This window comes from Hermetia illucens, chromosome 4 (assembly GCF_905115235.1).
Source record: "Hermetia illucens chromosome 4, iHerIll2.2.curated.20191125, whole genome shotgun sequence".
Taxonomy (NCBI): Eukaryota; Metazoa; Arthropoda; class Insecta; order Diptera; family Stratiomyidae; genus Hermetia; species Hermetia illucens.
The window spans coordinates 169634868-169656207 of NC_051852.1; the positions used below are offsets into that span (position 1 = coordinate 169634868).

At 44.6% G+C, this 21340-nt stretch overlaps 1 protein-coding gene across 1 annotated transcript in view; it reads right to left on the reverse strand.

The window, feature by feature from the left end:
* The window catches only part of LOC119654515, a 118617-nt gene that overhangs the window by 10005 nt on the left and 87272 nt on the right, over nt 1-21340 (reverse strand). The window contains exons 3-4 of the mRNA XM_038059953.1: nt 13554-14379; nt 12921-13491 (exon numbers count right to left, since the gene is read on the reverse strand). Coding sequence (XP_037915881.1) covers nt 12921-13491; nt 13554-14379 — 1397 coding nt within the window. The remainder of the gene's footprint in view (nt 1-12920; nt 13492-13553; nt 14380-21340) is intronic.

Genomic DNA, 21340 nt, shown 5'->3' on the forward strand with positions numbered 1-21340 from the left:
GCGGAGGAAAAAACAGAAGCGGTCCTCATCACGAAGCGCCGGAAGAGAAATTACGCCTGTGTTAGAATCGGGAATCATATCAGCCGATCATCAAATACTTGGGGGTGATGATAGGCAGGAAGCTCAGCTATAAGCAACCCGTACAGTATGTTTGTGATAAATCATCCACTGCTAGTATGGCCCTGGCGAGGATGATGCCGAACGTGGGAGGGCCACCGCATACCTCTAGGTTGCTTATAGCCAGGGTGGTGACCTCAATCATGCTCTATGCGACCCCAGTTTGAAGCGAGGCATTGCGGATGTCAGTTAATACTAGCAAATTGAATGCAGTCTACAGGAGGACAGCTCTGAGGGTATGCTCTGCCTTCAGGACTGTTTCAGATAATGCAGCATTCGCCATCTCTGGAATGATGCCGATTGACATCTTGGCAGATGAGATGGCGAATATATACCATGCGAAGTCAATCTCTCCCTTATTCCAGACGAAGAACGCTGAGAGGGAGAGATCCATAAATAGATGGCAAGAGCGGTGGGAACGCTCGGGAAAGGGTCGGTGGACTCACAGGCTCATTCCTGCCATCAAGGAGTGGTTGGAGAGACGACACGGTGAGATTAATTATAATCTCACCCAGCTTCTCACGGGACACGGAGGATATCTCCAATATCTTCACAGGTTTAAATTGGAGACCTCACCCGACTGTCCAAATTGTGATGGAGTCCCAGAGGACCCGGAGCATGTATTCTTCCACTGTCCGAGATTTGTGGAAGAAAGGAGGAATCTAGAGGAGACTCTAGGAGAGGTGCTGGTACCAGAAAATCCGGTGCCGAAAATGCTAACACATCAAGAGAATTGGAATGCGGTCAACTCCATGGTCGCATCTATTCAAGATAAATTGCGAAAGGCAGAGGAAAGGAGAAAAGCGCGGTCACGTGCGCCGCGTATAGAAGAAATGGGATTAAGCTAGAGTGAGCTGACTCGGCCCCGTGATGTAATACCTTATGGTGGTTCCGCGGGGCAGGGAGGGAGTCGGGGGTGGTTTTAGTGGGAAAAAAACCCACACGCTGGTGTGTCCAGACCAGTGTCTTTTGAAGATTTCCACCTCCTCAAAAAAAAAAAAAAAGGTGAGGTAGTGCCTGACGAGTGTATGCTGTTAACGAGCTAGACTTCTCGTCCTTCCAATATCTTTGGATAACAGGCAGTTCAGTTACTTCTGAATATGCATGAAGCGTACAGGCCGTAGATAGAAAATCCCGGCTCGGGGTGAAAATATTGCGGAAAACAGATCCCGGGGTGGAAATTTTACTATTCTGTGGAGAAAATTATATGGATCCCTGTTTTTCATCCAAACTTATTTTTTGGGCTCCCGAAAGAACTCCTAGCCCGGAGGAATCCTCCTCTCTCGTCAGGCCTACAAGTGTAAAATGATATAAAAATGGACATAGTGAGAAGAGGAATATTTGCTTCAACGCTAACAACACAGTTGCGTAAATCAAAGTTCAATAAAGACTTTGATATCACCGATTTGAATGCAATCAGATCAAATGAATTCTAACACGGTAATAAGCCTATCGTTTCAGTTGGCTAACAAGTACTATTTTGCTCTGAAGGGAACTTCACTCGGAGCACCAAATACCGAAAGTCTACCATGGACAATAGTATTTTTCAAAATAACTTTTATTCATGGTTAATATACGAACTAAATCTATACAATTTGACATCGAACCAGTGATTTAATTAGTAATATTAGATATACCGTAATGTAATAGGATAGAAGAAGAACGGCACAAGATTACATATTCATTAAGGGAGTATTTCAGACTAGAAATTTAAAAAAATAGATGTTTTTTTTTTACATTTCCTGACTGTTTATAGTCTTAAAAATCATGTCCCGAAATATTTTAATGAAATTCGAATGGTTTGAATTAGGAAGTGAAAGATTTGCCTTTGCAGATATTTTCCTTTTTATTGGCTAAAAGTATTATGTAATGTAAACAAATACGTATTTCAGGGACCAACTGTCCCCTTCTTCAGTGTTTTATCTTCTGAAATTTTTCTTTACAATTTGGGTTTTTTAAAGGTATTCCTGTAGTGGTAACTTAATTTTGCTTTTTTCTCCTAGTCCTTCCTAAAAGTTTAGTCATTTTTCAAGGGTAATTTTCGAGATGTGGAGGCTCTCCTAGGAGTCTAATTTTCTAATGTCATTCATTAACTTCAAAATATTGGCCCTTTCAGTACACTCTTTTTTGTCCTTGACTGATTGTAACCGGGCCCTAAGTAGGTATTGTCTGCTGGTCGAGGTGATCCGGAATACACTTTTGTGTAGCCGCTTTTTGATGTTCTGCGTCCGACCCGAGTAGGTTAATGTTATCCATTGCCTAGGTTCTGTGCTCGACTGGAGGAGTGTTGCAAGTTACTGTCTTGAGGTCTGACGTAGTTTCTTTTCGATGAGGTGCCTGTTGTATCCGTTTTTCTTGTCTGTTTCCAGAATGTAGTTCATTTCTTTATTTCTTCTCTCCTCGTTGAGCGGTGTTGTGACCATTGTGTGAATCATTTCCCGGATTATTTTTAAGTCCAAGAACCGTATCTCCCCTTCCTTTTCGATCTTCACGGTGAACTCGATATTCCTGTTCGTCCGGTTGAGTTCCTCGAGGATCGTTCCTGCTTCTTCCCTTTTGATGATTGCCAATACATCATCCACATATCTGATTCAAAATCTCGGGAGTGCCCCAGATTTCTCGAGTTCATTCTCCAGGTTCTCCATAAATACCTCGCATAGCAGCGGTGCGAGGGGTTGGCCATTCTTCCTGAATCTGAAATAGGATTCACTCATGCATGTGAACGCCAGTTTTCTATACAGTTTAGACTTCTTCCTCCTTTGGAATGAGTTTTCGTGTGTCATGATCCATTCTTCGAACAAGCATAGGACTGCTTTTATGTCGAAAGATACTAGTATTTCATCACTTTGTATCCCCCCCCCCCGCCTCGTTAAGTCTGGTAATGACTTCTCTTTTGTTTTCCACTGCCCGTTTTCCTATTTCCCTCCAAAAAAGTTGAAACACGGACATGCGCAACTATTTTTCCACCTTGGTGGAACTTTTAGGAAGGGCTAGGAGAAAAATGCATGACTAAGTTATCATAGTTATAGGAATAGCTTTAAAAAACCCAAATAGCAAAAAAAATTTCAAAAGATAAAACACTGAAAAAGGGGACAGTTGGTTCCCGAAATACGTATTTACATTACATAATACTTTTAGCTAATAAAAAGGAAAATATCTTCAATCATCACCAAATTACCAAATTTCGTGAACATATTTATGTATGTCTCGGACATAGTAATTCAACAGAAAATTTAAGAATTTTCCATAAAAAAACAAATTTGCGATAAAAAAGGACCAAAAATGGGGTCAATTTTTCAAAATGCCGCCATTTTTTTTTAATCGATTTTCCGAATTTTCTGCTGAATTGCGGTGTAAGAACCTTTTCTTCCCTTTCCTTGTCAATCATCCTTCATTAGTGCTAATAAGTCAGACTTGGTAGCACTGATGAAGGAAGCAAGTGGTTCCCGAAATATCGGTATTTGCAAGACCAATAAATTAACACTACCGAATAGGAAAGACAAATTTTTATTATTTCAAATAATTTAATCGCTAGAAATACCGCGTAATTACACTCAGGCCCTCTATATTTTGGAAAAAGAGTGATAATTTCTTTTGTATAATTCTTTATATAATTATATGTTAAAAAAAGTTTCATGTCAATATCTAATAAAGGTGTCCAGAAAGAAATTTCCAAAGACCCTTTTTTTTACGTTCTAGACTGAAAGAGTCCCTTTTAAAGAAAACAAAAGTTTTATTTGCACGTAGATTAGGAGTAGAAGAATATTTTTATTCATAAGCCAGGACAAGAAATAATAATAGAATAACACAAGAGTAGAAAAAGACCATAAGAAAGCCTATTCACAAAGATAAAAGCAAATGATACCTACGATTTTTTCCGTAATATTTACAATTTTCGAAATATTTTTTGAGTCTGAAAGAGCTGTAGATGTTCAAAGAAATATAAATTTAATTTTTCCAAACATTTTAACAATTTTCCCTATAAGATTTGTTTTAAAATGGACTGGAGCCAATCGGTGTCGCGAAGTAGGGACTTCAAAGTCTCGATTTTGGGCTATCTTCTAGGGACTATATATCATATTTATTTGATGGATTTGTTATGTCCGCTAAAGTACCCCAATATATGTTTGATGGATTTTGGTCGCGGAAATTCGAAAATGAAACGCTCCTTATCGAAATCAGTACAAATTATGTCGTTACCGGTGATGTACCCTAAATATTAAATCTCTTCCATTACGAACTTTGCTGCGTACGTAACAGAGTTGGAGCCCAAAGTGTGGCCACAGTTGTTGCATATGTAACAAAGTTGGCGCCCAACGTGGGGCCTGAAAGGTTGCATTTCCACTATCTCTTGGGGTTTACACTCACCGGGCTTGTTAGTATTAGGATCGAAGCTTCTTTCGCTTGCGAAAATTCTCATGCCTAAATGAACTTAGGAGGATTTTGTTCACTAAGTGAGCAGCCTTTTGTAAGTTCGAGCTTGACGCTCAAAACAGGGCTCTTCACAGGGTTCCCCTAAATAGCCGGCTGAAATTATTGCCAAGGTTCCTGAATGTAGTATGTAGAAAGAAGTAAAAACCATACTCCCCTAACAGGTTTGCCAGTCGTGAACCTCGAACCGGACGGCACGTACTCGAGCTAACCCGAATGCTAGCAGTTCGGTGAGATGTGGGCTGGGGTTCTTGGTTCTCACAAAATATCTCCCTGTCAGGACACAGAGATTTTATTACGTGCCTTGACTCAGGTATCAACAAAACTATACCCACCCGGGGTAAACTACTCCAGTAGAGACGTGAAGTCTCGAGGCTGGTTGATACCACCGAAGATTTCAATTCCAAAGGAGCTACACTGCCTGACGGCCTAACAAGGGAGGGACACAATCACAAAAAAACCCAACGCGCGCAGGATAGACGGGGTAGAATTAGCCTACCCTAAACGTTCCCCCCATTATGTTTGAAGCGGCAGGTTGATGTTAAGGTAATGCAATGCTGAACTCTCATCTCGTCATAAATCAGAGCCGCTACACTTAAGAGTAGCAAGTGCGGATCTCTGTAGTGAATAACAAATCATCTAGGTGTACAGAAACTTGATTCCGCAAATATGGAGGAATGACTTTGTGCATTAGTGGCTGCACCTTCTGAGGTAGTCCGAACGGCATGGGCACGCATTGATAGAATGGTCGCCTTGAAGCAGTGAGGTTTTATCTTTAGATGTCTTATCTAGTTGAAGTTGTCAGAATGCTTCTTTCAGATCAGAGCTAATGATGGCGACGGAAGAAAACTGAAAATTCCTTTGAAGAGTGGTAAAGGATGACCGGTCTTCACAGTGACATTTTTCATTTTACACGCATCGAAACGAATGCGTACTTCACCAGATTCCACCATGAAGGTTACCATCGAAGACGCGCCAAACACAGCATCTAAGCGATTTCTGCATAGACAAGTTTATCAATGGTGAGAGAGACTGAAAAGTATCTCTGCTTATTTGAATTTGTGGCGCGGCAGGATTCGCAGCATTTGAAATTTATTTCGAATGTTGCGAATACGAACTAATAGATGGCGCGGATCTATCCACTTTGCGGAGCTCGCCACGGGAGTGGAGGACCGGCGAGAAAAGTGTGCCATGAGTTAGGGGCAGAAAAGAAACACATGAAGTGAGAGATTCTCTTCTGCCTCTAACGAGCAAACAGTCACAGTCACACAAATTATTTAATAAAGTTTAATGGTTAAATCTATCGAGTATTGATTGTAAAAACCCAGTCTATGTTCCGGTGTACCTAAAAGTGTGGTTTGCAAAGAAATTAATATTAAAGTTAAATTGGTGACCCCGAAGAGCACAAAGCCCTAGTACTATCAGTATCCAAAGTGAAGAAAGAGAGGCTGGACCCTCACCTGTAAACATAACTATTGAACAACCTGTGCAGCCGATACCTCAGATGACTCGTTCTGTTCCTCTGATCTCGAGCGCGTTTTATCAAGTTAACCAAACATCAGCACCGCAGCCCCAGACGCCAGCACCGCAGCGCCAGACGTCAGCATCACTGCCGCAGCCACCATCGTTGCCACCGCAGCCGCAGCCATCACCATCTCAAACGTAGCTGACACCAGCATTATTGCCGCATCAGAAATTCAACGAGCGCGACCACCTTTCAACATTGGCAGCAGCAACTTAGGTTATAGATGATTTAGCAATCAATCTTCAAATTTAATTGTTAAAAGTTAAAATTGTGATAATATTTCAATAATAATAATTGAAAATCGCTGCAAGAGGCGGCGTTAGGTGTTTCACATCGCGGGTTCTCCGTTTCCTTGGTGGTGTTTTTGGTCTGCGCTGGAGAGCGTCCGCTTCGGTCGTCATTTCTCTGTTCGTGCGTGCATTTGTGGGTGCGGCCTGCCGTGTCGGAGCAAAATTCACCGCGTTTCATCATAAACTCACCGCGTGTTCATTGAAAACTATTACTTTTTTTTTTCGTTGTTACTCGAGATGTCGTTTGACAGTAAAGACGCGGCAGGCCCATCGGACCCGCAAGTGACCGCCCTCGCCGTACGCGTTCCTCCGTTTTGGCGGCGGAACCCGGAGCTGTAGTTCGTGCATTTGGAAGCGCAGTTCCAAATGTCCGGCATCACATCGGACGCGACCCGCTGCAACTACGCGGTGGTCGGCCTGGACGAGGAGTTTATTCTTCTGGTGTCCGACGTAGTGAAGTCAGCATCGTACACAAAAATTATTATCGCCGACGTCGATGACGTATGTCATCAGCAAGAAAATTACATATAGGAGAAGCAAATCTAAGTTTCTAGGCAGCACGGAATGACATTGCATATACGCGGATTAGGTGCGTGGTGGCCAACGGGGCGTGGTTTATATATTCGTCTGTCAGTGTGTCGATGACGCCTAGATCGTTTTTTTGAGTACGATTTCTCAACCCATATATCACATAACATACACAATACCGGAGAAATGCGTGAATTTTTTCACGAGCAAAGGATTGGAGAACGTCAAACATGCGCAATGCTTTTCTTCCACCATACAAGCAATGCGCCAGGGGAGGAATCTCCTGTATGCAATCTTCTTAGTCATAAGATTTTTACGTCTTAAGCTTTCCACTTCCTTGGCTCGATCAAGAAACGTGATATCAAGCAAAATGCCAGCGATTATCTTGATGGTTGTTCTGAGATCGATGGGTAATCTTTTCCACTTGTACCAATCGTCATAAGTTATTATCAATGCAAAATCCGAATTTAGATAACTTATGATGGCACAAATATCGATTAACTCCCCTCACGCGTCCAATAATCGACGTCAAGAAAGTTGAACATCGCTTCCACGAAAATATAATAGCACCCCATGACACAATCAACGAGAGCCTAGAGCCCTTTAAGAATTACAAGTGTCAAACAGATGAGTGAATTCAAATAGTAACTTAAGTAAGTGGTAAATAGTGCTTATACGGATGATCCAAAGATTGAATTCCGAGGTAGAGCCGCAAGATACTTGAGGCTTGAGTGGTTCACTCTACACGGGTTTACGCAGCACCAGTGTGAGAGGAAGTACTAGCATGTGGGAGCAAACGAAGGAGAGTGAATATGGGGTATCGCTAAGTGGCGCCAAGTGCATGCATCGTTTTCAGAACAATGGTCTCGATGAATCTTGTGGTAAATGAGGGCACAACGTTTATGAGACGAGCAGAATGAATATACCTGCAATGGATACAAAATATCGAAAAGACTGCCGTGAATAAAAAAGTTACAGTAACGTTGGGATGATTCGCATAGGCTCGCTGGGCCCACATAGTGATTCCCGGTATTACACAGGACAGTTTTGCGGTTTCTTACCAGGACAGAGGCAAATCGTCAAATGCTTCCTCATCTCGGCGTATATCCGCCCATACTTTGGGCTAAAGCTTGACCAGAGATAGCAAAATTTTTTTTTTAAGGATTGAGGGGTCCTAAGTCCTCATCGACTTGATGTCAGACTGGACCAAATGGGAAGCAACTTACTCCCTCTTTTTTTTTAATCCCTCGGACCCCTCGTTTAAGGCTTGGCACCCAAACTTCAAAAAAATATTAGGCGAAGATGGCTTTACGGTTTCTTACTAGGGCAAAGGTTTCGGTCGTGCTACTCCCAGGACACAGATGAGGCAGCATCTGACGATATGCCTCTGCCCTGGTCAGAAACGATAAAGCCGTCTTCGCTTAATATTTTTTTCAAGTTTGGGTGCTAAGCTCTAAACGCGGAGTCCATGGACCATATTTGGTCGGGTCCGACATGAAGTGGATACCGACTTAGGATCCTTAAACAAAATATTCCGCGTATTGCCTAGTAGATTCAGCGACGGCACGGCGAAATCAATTACCACTTGACAAATATTCTTGTCAGGATATGGTGGTTGCAGGATGTAACGATTCAGCTTGGGGGTAAACCTGAGAACTCAGGTCATGTCATCCAGATTCAGGAGGATATTATCAGGGCAACGAGCGTTAGTCAGGTCCGAGGAGCGCTTAGAGCGCAGTCCTTATTATTAACCCAAAATTTATATTTAATGAAAGCCGTTTAAATTATTCCTTTTTTCCTATCATCATTGCCCTTCTAGTTAGCAGCCACTTAGCAAATTATGTAAATGGCAAAGATAGACAATCGAAAAAATATGTGCGATAAGACGTAATAAAAGGAAAAGATTACCAGGGTCCCCATTAGTGCTGACAAGATCAAGAAGTCCACGGAACTGCGGGTATGTGGATTTGCTCTTTCCGGACTTACGAATATATACCGTAGGCGGTACCAAATACAGAGCGCAACCAAATTATACTTACAATCAGAGTACACTCGTGACTACCACTGTCTTGTAGTTTCACATATCGACCAAAATCCGCCGACAAGTCGGCCGATAACTTCCGCGGGAAGGTGGAAAGTGTACTTGGAGAGGAAGCTGAGGTAAGAGCTCGGAAACAGGAGATAGTGGTTGAATGCAAGGACCTAGATGAAGTCACCTCACGGGAGGACATCTGTGCTGCGCTAAAGCAGCAGTTCAACCTTGGCGATATAGACCAGCGTGCCATAAAAAAGATGAAGAAGGCATATGGTGGCACACAGACCGCTATTATTAGTTTGCCGGCGGAATCAGCTATTAAGTTAATTACCGCGGGCAAGGTAAGAGTAGGTTGGGTCGTGTGCAGGCTCAGGGAGCAAACCTCTCTAAAGAGATGCTTCAGATGCCTCGATTTCGGCCATTTTGCGGCGGCATGCACTAGCCAGCATGATAGGTCAAGGAGTTGCAGTAAGTGTGGGGAAGAGGGCCACCTCATCAAAGATTGCACCGGAGATCCACGGTGTATGTTATGTAGTGGGAAAGAGGGCGTGGACGGCCGGCATATTGCGGGAAGCAGCAGATGTCCGGTATATAGGAGGGAGCTGAACCGCACAGGCAAATGAGATTGATACAAATCAATCTCAATCACTGTGAGGCAGCTCAGGACCTGCTCTCGCAAACCATTCGAGAGTCGAATGTCGATGTCGCGGTTATTTGCGAGCCGTACAGAAACTACGGCGGTGCGACTTGGGCTGTGGATGCGTCTGGCAACGCCGCAATCTGGGCGTGCGGAAGACAGGCCATTCAGGAAGTCGTGGCCCCCCCGGCAGCCGGTTTTATAAGGGCGAAGGTCAACGGTGTCCGTATTTACAGCTGCTACGCTCCTCCTAGTGCAACCTTAGCACAATATGAGGAGATTTTAGACAGTCTGGTGTTGGATGCTAGAGACCGCAGCCCTAAAATCATTACGGGCGATTTCAACGCGTGGGCCCTGGAGTGGCGAAGCCGATCGACGAACACCAGAGGTCAAATTCTGTTGGAGTCATTTGCGGAGCTGGACATCGTGCTGGCCAACGTTGGATGCGTGCCCAACTTTCGAGGAAGAGGGTCGAGTTCGATCGTTGACCTGACATTTGTTAGCACTTCACTAGTGAGGGGGATGGCTTGGCAAGTGAGTGAGCACTACACCCACAGTGACCACCAGGCCATCTTCCTCCGCATTGGGAACCGGGGAAGCAGTCAACGACGCTCTGGAGGTGGAAAGGCTAAGGCGGTTGGCTGGTCTATCGGAGCTTTCGACGAGGAGACATTCCTGGCCGCATTGGAGGGAGCCCATGATCCGGATGGAACAGCGGTGGAAAGGGTCACACAGCTGTCTCAGCATGTAACCGAAGCATGTGACGCAACGATGCCACGACGACGTTTGCACCACGGCAAGAGGCCAAACTACTGGTGGAACACGGAGATCGCTGCCTTGAGATCCTCTTGTCTCCGAGCGAGGAGACTTTCCCACAGGACAAGGGAAAGGCCGGAGCACCAGGAGCATCAGGAGGAATACAGGGATCTGCGAAGCAACCTTAAGAAGGCCATTCGGAGAAGCAAGCGGGAATGCTACCAGAAGCTCTGCATGGAGGTTAATACGAATCCGTGGGGTACAGCCTACCAAGTTGTAATGAAGAAGATCCGCGGGCGAAAATCACCTCAGGTGACATGCTCACGGCTCTTGTTGCAAATAATTGCAACTCTTTTCCCGCAGCAGGAGCAGGACGAAAGAGAACCCCAACTGGCAGCTCAGCAGGACTTCTTCTCGATCCCTGATGTTGCCGAAGAGGAACTTTGGGAAATCTGCAGACGTATTGGGGACAGCAAGGCTCCGGGATTGGACGGAATTCCGAACAGGGCTCTGAAGGTGGCGGTCAAGGCCAGACCAAGGTGGTTCGCAAGCACATTCGAATCGTGCATGGCGGAAGGAGTGTTTCCCGCCCAGTGGAAGCGGCAGAAGCTGTTCTTGCTACCGAAGCCCCGAAAACCACCCGGCGTGCCCTCTTCATATCGCCCTATTTGTCTCCTAGACACCATGGGGAAGATGTTGGAGAGGGTGATATACAACAGGCTGCTCCCGTTCGTCCAGCTTGCGGGTGGTCTTTCAGAGCGGCAATATGGGTTTCGGCGAGCCCGTTCTACGGTCGATGCAGTAGCAAAGGTCGCGGAATTGGCTCGAAATGCAATGGCAATGGGCAAATGCTGTGCTCTGGTGACGCTGGACGTCAAAAATGCTTTTAACTCAGCCAACTGGGGCTGGATTAAGGGCACTTTGGCCAAACTGGGTGTTCCTAGCTACTTGGCTCGGCTCATCGAGAGTTACTTTTCGGACAGACTTCTCTGGTACGAGACGGACGACGGGCCGAAGGAGTACATTGTGACAGCAGGTGTGCTTCAAGGTTTTGTATTGGGACCGCTGCTGTGGAACATAATGTACGACGGAGTGCTTGGCCTTCGCGTGCCGGCGGAGACAACGCTGATTGGTTTTGCGGACGACTTGGCGGTAGTTGCAATTGCAAAGCATCCCGAGGACGTGGAGCTTTATGCAAATGAAGCCATTCATACCATCAAGTCATGGTTACGAATGGTCAAGCTGGACCTGGCGGACGAAAAGACGGAGGCGGTCCTCATTACCAACCGTAGGAAGAACAACATGGTTACAATCCAGGTTGGTAATCGTGAGGTCGTCTCAAAATCGGTTGTCAAATACCTGGGGGTGATGATCGATGCCAAGCTGAGTTTCAAGGGACACTTGGATTATGCACGAGAGAAGGCAGCAAATGCCAGCTCATCCCTTGCAAGGATGATGCCTAACGTGGGAGGGCCGAAGTATAGTCGCAGGCTACGCATCGCGGGAGTGGTGAGGTCGATCCTGCTATACGCGGCCCCTGTCTGGGCGGGAGCGTTGAACCACGCTGTCGACCGGAGGAAGATATGTTCGGCATACCGGCCTTACGGGACACGGGGTCTTCCAACTGTTAACTGCAGTAGCGAAGAGTGGGGATGGTTTAAGTGGGTGTGAAAAAAACAAAAAAAAAAAATACCGACCGCATAGCCGGTGGGTTACCATTAACATGTCGCTGAGTCCATGATTTTAGGGGACTATAGTGCGTCGGCAAACTGGTGTATTGTAAAATGCATTGTTGTAAGAATAGAGTCATAGAACTATTTATTTTCTCAGTGATTTCGAAGAAGACCACTTCTTTCAGCCTGGGATCTTCATGTAGACCAGCCCTTTTTAATTTAAATTTCTGCAACTACACAACATGTAAAGTGGAGCCCATCTGAATTCTATATAATGACAACACTATACTTGAACAGGAAGCGTGAAACACCCAAGTGACTACTTAAATATCCGAAAATTCCTCACGGAGGGAGAAAGAAGACATTGGGCGACGATTTCGAAAGATCTCTCCCTTCGTTTTGACTACCGTGCAATCGCACGCATATGCATAGGAATCGTGAAATTACTCGACAGTCATCTAGGGTCTACCCAAAGATTGAACAGACAAAACCGAAAGATATGATTATGCTGGCATTTGACCATAAATGATAGTAGGATGGCAAAACCGAAGGAAGCGTCCTTGCATTCGGGTTAGTTCCAGCACATGCCGTTCGGTTCGTCATATTATCTCGCGTAGTCGGTGTTCATGACTGGTAGACCTGTTAGGGGAGTTTGGTTGGTTGACAGCCTTGCTGACTATTTTGAAGTCAAGTTGATGCAATGCCCTACTCTCTTTGCAACAATTATTCGAGAAGACGTTCCATCAAGTATTTTTCCTTCGAAATGGGACCTTTGCGAAGTCTAACGTTGTCCTGTCATGGGTCTGTAGAATTCTCCATTCTAAGTTAACTGAAGAAATCAGTGCGGCCTGTTATTTACGATGTGAATAGTGTATGTGTATATGTGGTGTTTTACAATGAACCGAAAACCAGTTTACATCTATCTTACCTGAAACCTTACCCCTCCAGCTTGATCTCTTCGATCTTCACTTAACTGCCATCGTTGCAGCACCATTCCATTGAAATAGTCTGCAACGGTCTCTGTCAGATTATTCGTTATGTTGCTTGGTCTTCGAAACAAATGATATGGTTCCTGCCATCGATACTTGTCGTTTCGCGATATGAATGAATCCCGGAAGTATATCAGGCACCAGGCAAGGGTGACCGCAGAATATAATGCTATGATACCCTGGGCCAATGTTAAAGATATCCCTATACCCTTGCAAATGGGACTTATTTTCCACATGGAGATTGGCCCACTTTTGATTTTTGCACCAAGACACATCTGCAACCAAAGCATCGGAATTCCAAACACAATGGAAAGGAGCAAGAATTGTAATAAGAAATTGCCGCCATAGTGAATGGTGAGGACCGAGAAGCGTGAAATGTTGAAAAGGCCCAGTGTGCAGCTGAGAAGCGCTAGAGTCCGACTAAATCCATGTGGCCATTGGGAATTAATGTTTGTATCCAGACGCTCATGGACGTAGGGTTCGTCAATTATGGTAGTACCTTGTTGAGCACTGAAATTAAAAGTTTGATAAAGAAAAGAAAGAATGAAGAAACTCTGAAATGGATATCTTACCTGTTAGAAGGTGGGGCAGCGTTGGTCGAGGCTAGTGAACTTGAAGCGGTGCTAGACAGAAGAGACACTGGACTAGGGTTTCGGGATGAGCCGACGGAACTCGGTTCAGAACTCACATAACGATGATTTCCACTGGTTGCTGTAGGTGCGGATCGACTTGTGGACGAAGATGTCCTCAAGTTCCCTACAGGAGCGCTCACCGGACGATCGTGATTGACTGTGATTCTTGGAGTAGCGTTCACTGAATGGCTCATTTCAGCGGTGATTGATACAATTCTGGGATTAGCTTCAGCACGACGGCCAAATTGCCGAGGTCTATGCTGATAAGTGGTGTCTTCGCAAGAGGAGGTAGATTGCAGGATGTCGTTGATTATGTCTATGTGGGTCAATGTATTGCTTCGATCATTTGATTGAACCGGAACCTCGGACGAACAGCGTCTAAGCTCATGACTAGGCTCTGAATGGTTTTGTGATGTTTCGGAAGTTTGATTGGCTCCTAAGCTGATAGTATTGAATACATGAAAATCTTCCAAAGATGTCCTTGCATCCATTGTCGTAGGTGAATTAAGGTTTGCTACGGGAGATGGAGATGATCCTGGGTCCGATGCTATATGCGTTGCCAGATTACTGGGATGTGATATACTGCGATTGATAACATTTCCAGAGTCAAGTCTTTCAGAGATTTCAGCCGAATATTGGGATGGAGAAGGCAGGCGAGGTGAATGCAAGACATCTTCACTGCGGTTTTCGATGGGCATATCAAGTAATGATGTTTTACGCATTGAATGACGCCGCCATGATTTCTGCCGCCGATTTAAGGGTTTCTCTGAAAAAATAAAGTCGGACGTTACTAAAGTTTAGACATGATATTTTCTCGAACAATGATATACGCTTGAAGAGAAGATTTATAAACTCTGCTTGCAACTACATCCTGGGAAAGACTGAAAATGATTTGCGTGACACTGTTTGGGTTCAGCCGTTGCTAGGATTCTTCGGCATATGCTGCAAACACCATTTCGTAGTTGCAAGTCGAATTATGGACGCTGAATTCTTATGCTAGAGCATTAAAGCGTTTGAAGTGTCTTCAAATTTGTTGGGCTGACTTATAGTAACTGTTGAGTCAGGAGTAAGCTTGTTAGAAAATCTTTTAAATTAAAATAATTGGAAGGATTTAAATGGTTCCTGAAATACAATATATGTATTCAAACTAAACCTGAAGTAAATTTAGTGTTAATAGTCTTGGAACCTGTTGAATTTAGTGCGGCTGGGAGCTCAGTAATATGTGCGAAAGGTTCACTTAATGTGAAGCAACATAAATGAATCGCGACACCTTTTATGGTTCACTAAAATAATTTATTTTACAAAAGGGACCCAGAAGTGAAAGTAGCGATACAGCGTCTTCAAAGTCAATACTCCTAGTAGGAATAGAGGCCAGAAATGATAGCTCAGCAGCGGTTCTTTTCTAGATGACAAGGAAATATTATAGTCACGCAAAAAGAGAAGGTTTAGGGATTTTAAAATAGAATACCCACAGTGGATTCCAAATCCAGGTTGGGAAGAAGATGACCGAAAATAAAGCAGTTTACAAGAGGTTTTTGCCGATCACAGAAAGTGAGGGTCATCCCTTCGACAGGCAGCCTGAATTCCGGAAAACGAGATCTACTGTCAATTCCATGAGTACAGTAATAAAAAGTGCGGAGACAGTAAATTTCGATATGAGGAATGTATTTAATTCTACGGGTGAAATAACTGAAGCTTTAGTCGCATTCAACGTTCCAAAATATATGATGCGAAGACGACATGTAGAAGTTAGCTATGCTGAAACGCACGGGGCGGAGTTGGAAACTGCCATAGGGTCGCTGTTTGAAGAGTTTCGGAGGTAGTTAGTTTAGGTTAGTTTCCGCAGTTCCAAGGATTCAAGCCTTTTGTTAGTCCCATTATACTATCCCTTAAAATCGCCTATGCAGTTGCCTCCAGCCTGCGGCGCTCGCAGGTCACAGACGCAGACAACGCACAGATTCTTGGTAGAAAAAAACCTTGACGAAGTATCTTCGTTTGAGATCTGAGGAGGGCGGGAAGCTAGATATGACTGCAAGATCCTTTTTTCCTCACATCGGCTGCATATAGTCGAAACAACCACCCCTTTTTTTCGTTGTGGTAGTTTAAGGAGCATTTTTTTGTTGAAGGACCTACTAAGGATTTTGTGTCTTATTTCTCAAGGAACAACAAAGATGCCATTCTAGCGGCCTCATGTCCTTTCAAAAAGATTTTCGCTTGATTGCAGGAGCTCAAATTTCTTCATTCGACTGTGTGAATCATAAAAAGTTCACCCTTCAGAGTAGAGCTGACAGTGGATAGCCGGATGCTAAATGCTGGCTCTGGCGCCCCAGCGGCCCACAATTGGGAATCCTGAAACTCAACAAAGGAAATAATATCGCTGTAATGGACAAAACTGAATACAACGAAGCTGTGACCACAAAATTAAACAAAGGGGATTTGCATAAAAGAAAATGACTTCGCCTTTAGAGGGAAATCTTGTAAAACCGCAATAGGGGTAACGATGGGAAATCCACTTTCACCACACGTCATTGAAATATTCATGGCGTATATCGAATGAATAATTAGAGAAAAAGGAATAATGCCAAGAAGATGGTTGTATTATGTCGAAGACGTGTTCACCGTAGTGCAAAACAATAAGGCAACGAACTTTTTGACGGAAACCAAAAATTCAATGCACCATGGAAATGGAAGTGAATAGATCCCTACCATTCTTGGGCCTGCGAATCATAAACAGCAAAGGCAAATTTGAAGTTTATAGGAAACCAACAGCAACCTAGAGAACGATAACAACAACTTCAGCTCATAGCACAGCATAGAAGGCTCTGCGCATATCCTCCAACGAAAATTAAGATAGGCAGGTTTTGACAGGGAAAAGAACCCCACTCTCGACAAAGCTGAGAAGAATGGATACAGGAAGGCCACAATTGACAAACTAAGAAGCACGCAGATGTCAATCAGCAACGTTAATGGCGAAAACCGCTGTTGACACAACATTCCACCTTTTCATTAATGATAAGCGGACAAACGAGACATACCTCATCGACACAGTCTCAGTCTTGTCCCTGCTTAAAAATTCTAAGGTGTCACCAGAGTCTTATACTCTTTACGCAGCCAATGGTACCCTATCAAGGTTCTGGACTTTACACTAAGCTGACTTCTTCAATGGGAATCCGTCATTGCATCCCGTCATGGGAGCTGACTTTTTGGCTACCCATGGTCTTCAAGTAGATCTCCAGCAACGACAACTGATCAATAGCAAAATCGACCGAACTACGAAAGGAAGAGTGATGAAAAGCAATCTACCCGCCGTCTCGACATTCCTAGGAGGCAACTGTTTCCAGTATCTTCTCAAACAGCTTCCTGAACTGACAAAAACCTGTGCAGCCTAAGGGCTGACCAAAGTATCCTGTGGAATACATGATAGAAACTGCAGGCCAACCCGTGGTTTATAAGGCTAGAAGACTTCCCCCGTCAAAGTACCAAGCGGTAAAACGAAAGTTCCAGTGGATTATGGACCAGGGAATCTACCGACCGTCCAATAGCCCTTAGTCGAGTCCCCTGCACATCAAGGAATGGGCGACTACTATTCGCCTCTGCGGTGACTTCCGACGCCATTATTAAAAAATATTGAAAGGTAAATTTTTGGTGCCTTGTAGAACTTTTTTTTGTAAATTTTGGTGTCTTTTCAAGGCTTCTTTAATGAATAAAAAAAACTACTGAATGAATCCCAATTATCCTAGTTTGCGGACCGTAGAAATATGTTCTGAATAAGTCGTGAAAATTTCAAAGAATTTCGTTGTATAGATTTTGGGCTATAGTGGGAGCCGTTAATTTGCTGTACCTAGTCCATAAACCTTAGGTTTCTTGAAGAAACACATGTAAACCCTTGGCTTCAAATTTTAAGATTTTAGCGAAGTCATTCGAATGTTATTCGGACCGATAAATACGCGCTCTATTAAGGAGATCGACATAAATCTGGCGTACCTATTTAACACTGTAATTTCCAAACGACTGCGAATGCCAAAAAATCACTCTGCTCATAGATTCTACACTATATCTAGATACAATTGATGTCAAAAAAATCGACTCCTCGGATCCGACACACGGGATGGTTTTTCAAGCCGAAGTATATGCGATCCGATAAGGCCGGCATACTGGGTGATTGACGAGCGGTTGAAAGGCAGGCGCATCGCAATCTGTAGTGATGGCCAGGCTGCATTGAGGGCGTTGAGTAATCCTTTGATTATTTCGAAAATCGTTCAGGAACTCTATTGCTAGATTCAATACGGTTGAATTACTCTGGGTATTTGATCACTGTGGCGTAGAGGGAAATAAAATCTCGGATGTTTAACAAAAGAGGGTTCAATCTCTCCTATGCCAAGACCGGAACTAGAATTGGAATACCAGTAGCATTGGCGAAGGTTGTCTTCAAAAACTGGGAACAAGCGTCCCACAATGACAGGTGGCAGAGCCTAAATGCTGCTAGACATACCAAACTTTTCCTGTCAGAACCGAACATGCGTACCGCAAATTTTATCCTGTCGAAAAACAGGAGGACTTGCAGGAGTATTGTAGCATTCTGACAGGCCATAATTCACTAGCTAGGCATATGTTCAGGAATAGGAATTATTCAAGATGATACGTGTCCCTCCTATAATGAGGAAGCGGAATCCATGGAGCATGTGAATGGCCCGCCTATGGACGCATCAGACATCAGATTTTTGAGTGCCGATGTCCTCCAGTTGCGACGGGGGGCATCACATTCACTAATGGAAATCCTGCGATACCTTAACGAATCCAGGATATTCCATTAGATAGGGGTGTCGAGTTAGATGGGCCATTGCGGCATGAGTGCTAGTTAGTTAGTTTAGTTAATTGGGGGGGACCAGCTCCAAGCACTCAGGCCATTGCCAGGCCCATTGTACTATCCCCGTAAGTTGCCTATTCAATGGCTTCCCGCCAACGGTCTTCGCAAGCTTTAGCGAATCTTAGAACATTCTCCAGAGGCAGAGAGTGTGCAGATTCTTCATTGAAGAAAACGTTGCCAAGGTGTCTTCGTCTGAGATCTGAGGATGCCGGACAGTTGCATAAAAGGTGCAGGGCCGTCTCCTCCTCCTCCTCACATTGGTTGCGCACAGCTGAAACCACTACCCCAATCTTTTCCATATGGTAGTGTAAGGAGCAGTGTCCCGTCAAAAGCCCTACTAGGGTTTTCATATCCCACTTCTTAACGGACAACAAAAATACCGCTCTAGTGGCCCTAGGCTCCTTTACAAAGATTTTCACTTGCCGGCAAGAGTTCAAATTTCTCCACTCGGTTGCGTGAATCCTTGCAATTTCACCCTTCAGAGTAGACTTGACAGTAGATGGTCGGATTCCGAGAGCTGGTTCTGGTCCCACCATTCTGGATCCAGACCCTCGGCGAGCCAGTCTGTCAGCCTCCTCATTACCGGCGATGTTAGAGTGCCCCGGCATCCACATCAGGAATGTTTCGTTCAGTCGGTCAAGTTTCAGCAACACTTGATGACAACTCCACACCAACTGGCTTGATATATTGTTGTCCATTTAGTGCTGATAATGCCGCCCGACTGTCGGAACAGATTCGAATGGTGCGACCCCTCCATTATTGTCGAAGACATTCTTCTGTTGCCAATAAAATGGCATATATCTCCGCCTGGAATATGGTCATCATTTTTCCGAGGGGTCGGACCAGTTCTATAATCGGATTCTCCGAGAACACCCCTGCGCCCGATCCAACCTCCATGACTGACCCGTCGGTGAAGATTATTAGGTCTGTAATCTGAAAAGACTCATGACCATTTATCGACCATTCTTCTCTTTCGGTGATTACGACAGTGTATGTCTTTTCAAAGACGAATCTGGAAACCATATGATCGGTCGACATCAAGGCTACCGGATGTTTTTCAAGGAATTTCCAGATAGACGCATGAACGTTTGGTTGACCGCCTTTCCACGCCCCAATGGTATCGAGCCTATATGCGTCATTGGCCGCTTTTCGTTTCACCTCCAAATGGATGGGAGGTAAATTTAGGATAGCTTCAAGTGCCACAGTTGACGTAGTACTCATTGCTCCAGTAACACTTAGACAACCAAGTCTCTGAATCTGCGTTAGCAGTTTCCTGCTGTTAGCAAAGTTCAGTCTTGGCCACCAGACGATGCATGCATACATCAAAATGGGTTTTATTATGGATGTATACATCCAATATATCCGTTTAAGTGAAAGTCCCCAGGTCTTACCTATCGCATTCCTACAGCACCAGAGCAATCTGCAGGATTTTTGATATTGTTCCTGGATATGATGCTTCCACGTTAGCTTGGAGTCGAAATGTACTCCTAAGTACTTGACTGTTTGTGCCAGTTGGATTTCCGCCCCTGCTAAGGTGGGTAGCGTATAGCTGCCCCACCTGACGTTCCTAGTGAACATAACTAGTCCAGTCTTTCTAGCGTTCACCGTGAGTCCATTGCGGAGGCACCAGCTATGGATTTCATGCAGAGTTGCATTCAAGCGGTCACATACTGTGCCCGCAAACTTGCCGGTAATTATTACGGCTAGGTCGTCCGCAAATGCTTGTGCGAAGACTTTTTTGTCCTCCAGGAGCCACAGCAGGGTATCCATCACCAAGAGCCATAACAGTGGAGAGAGAACCCCTCCCTGTGGGCAGCCCCTGAGACATCCTGCTTCAATAGACTTCTGGCCGACCGATATGTGGATTTTTCTCCACTCTAGCATGTGAAGGATCCAACTGATTAGCAGCGGTTCGATTCCATGCTGTCTTGCCGCATCACAAATTGCCGCAAATGAGGCATAATTGAAGGCACCTTCGATGTCCATGAATGCGCCTAAGGCGTATTCTTTTTTGGACATCGCCTTTTCAATTTTTGCCGTAAGTTCATGGAGTGCTGTCTCCGTAGATTTGCCTTTCTGGTAGACGTGTTGCCTGTGGTGAAGTGGCCACTTAGGAATGTGTGTATCCCTTATGAACCGATCTACTAGTCTTTCTAGTCCTTTTAGCAGAAAGGACGTTAGGCTGATCGGTCGAAAGCTTTTTGCGTCTGTGTAGGTGGGTTTTCCTGGTTTGGGAATGAACAACACCTTCACATCCCGCCATTTGATTGGAATGTAAGCGTGTGCTAGGCATGCACGATATATATTCCGAATGTGTAGACCCAGGTCATCCATTCCTTCTATTACTAGCGCAGGGATGATGCCATCCGGACCTGTAGACTTGTATCTATGGAACGAGTTAAATGCCCATTTCACTCGCTCCAGTGATACTACTTTGCATGCCAGATTCCAGTCTCTCGGTTGAGGGCTGTATGCACCTGTTGGCCCCGAGATTAGATTTTGGATGCTGCCTGGGAAGTGCACTTCAAGTAAATGATTTACCGTTTCTTCATCGCTTTCTGTGTACTTCCCATTCTGTAAACGTAAATAACCCAGAGCTTCTGGCTACGTTCTTTGACCAGGATCCGCTTCAGCTTTGAGGTTGTCTCAAGAGAGTTAGTCTCTTCGCAAAATCGTCTCCAAGATGATCGTTTAGCCGATCTTATGTTCTTCTTTAGAGCCTTCTGTGCCTCTTTATAGCGATTCCAGCTTGTGCTTGATTCACCCTTCAGAGCACGATTAAGGAGCATCCTTGTCGTTCTCCTCTGTTTTGCCAAATCCGAGTTCCTCCATGGTGTTTTACCCTTCTTTGGCATCTTGA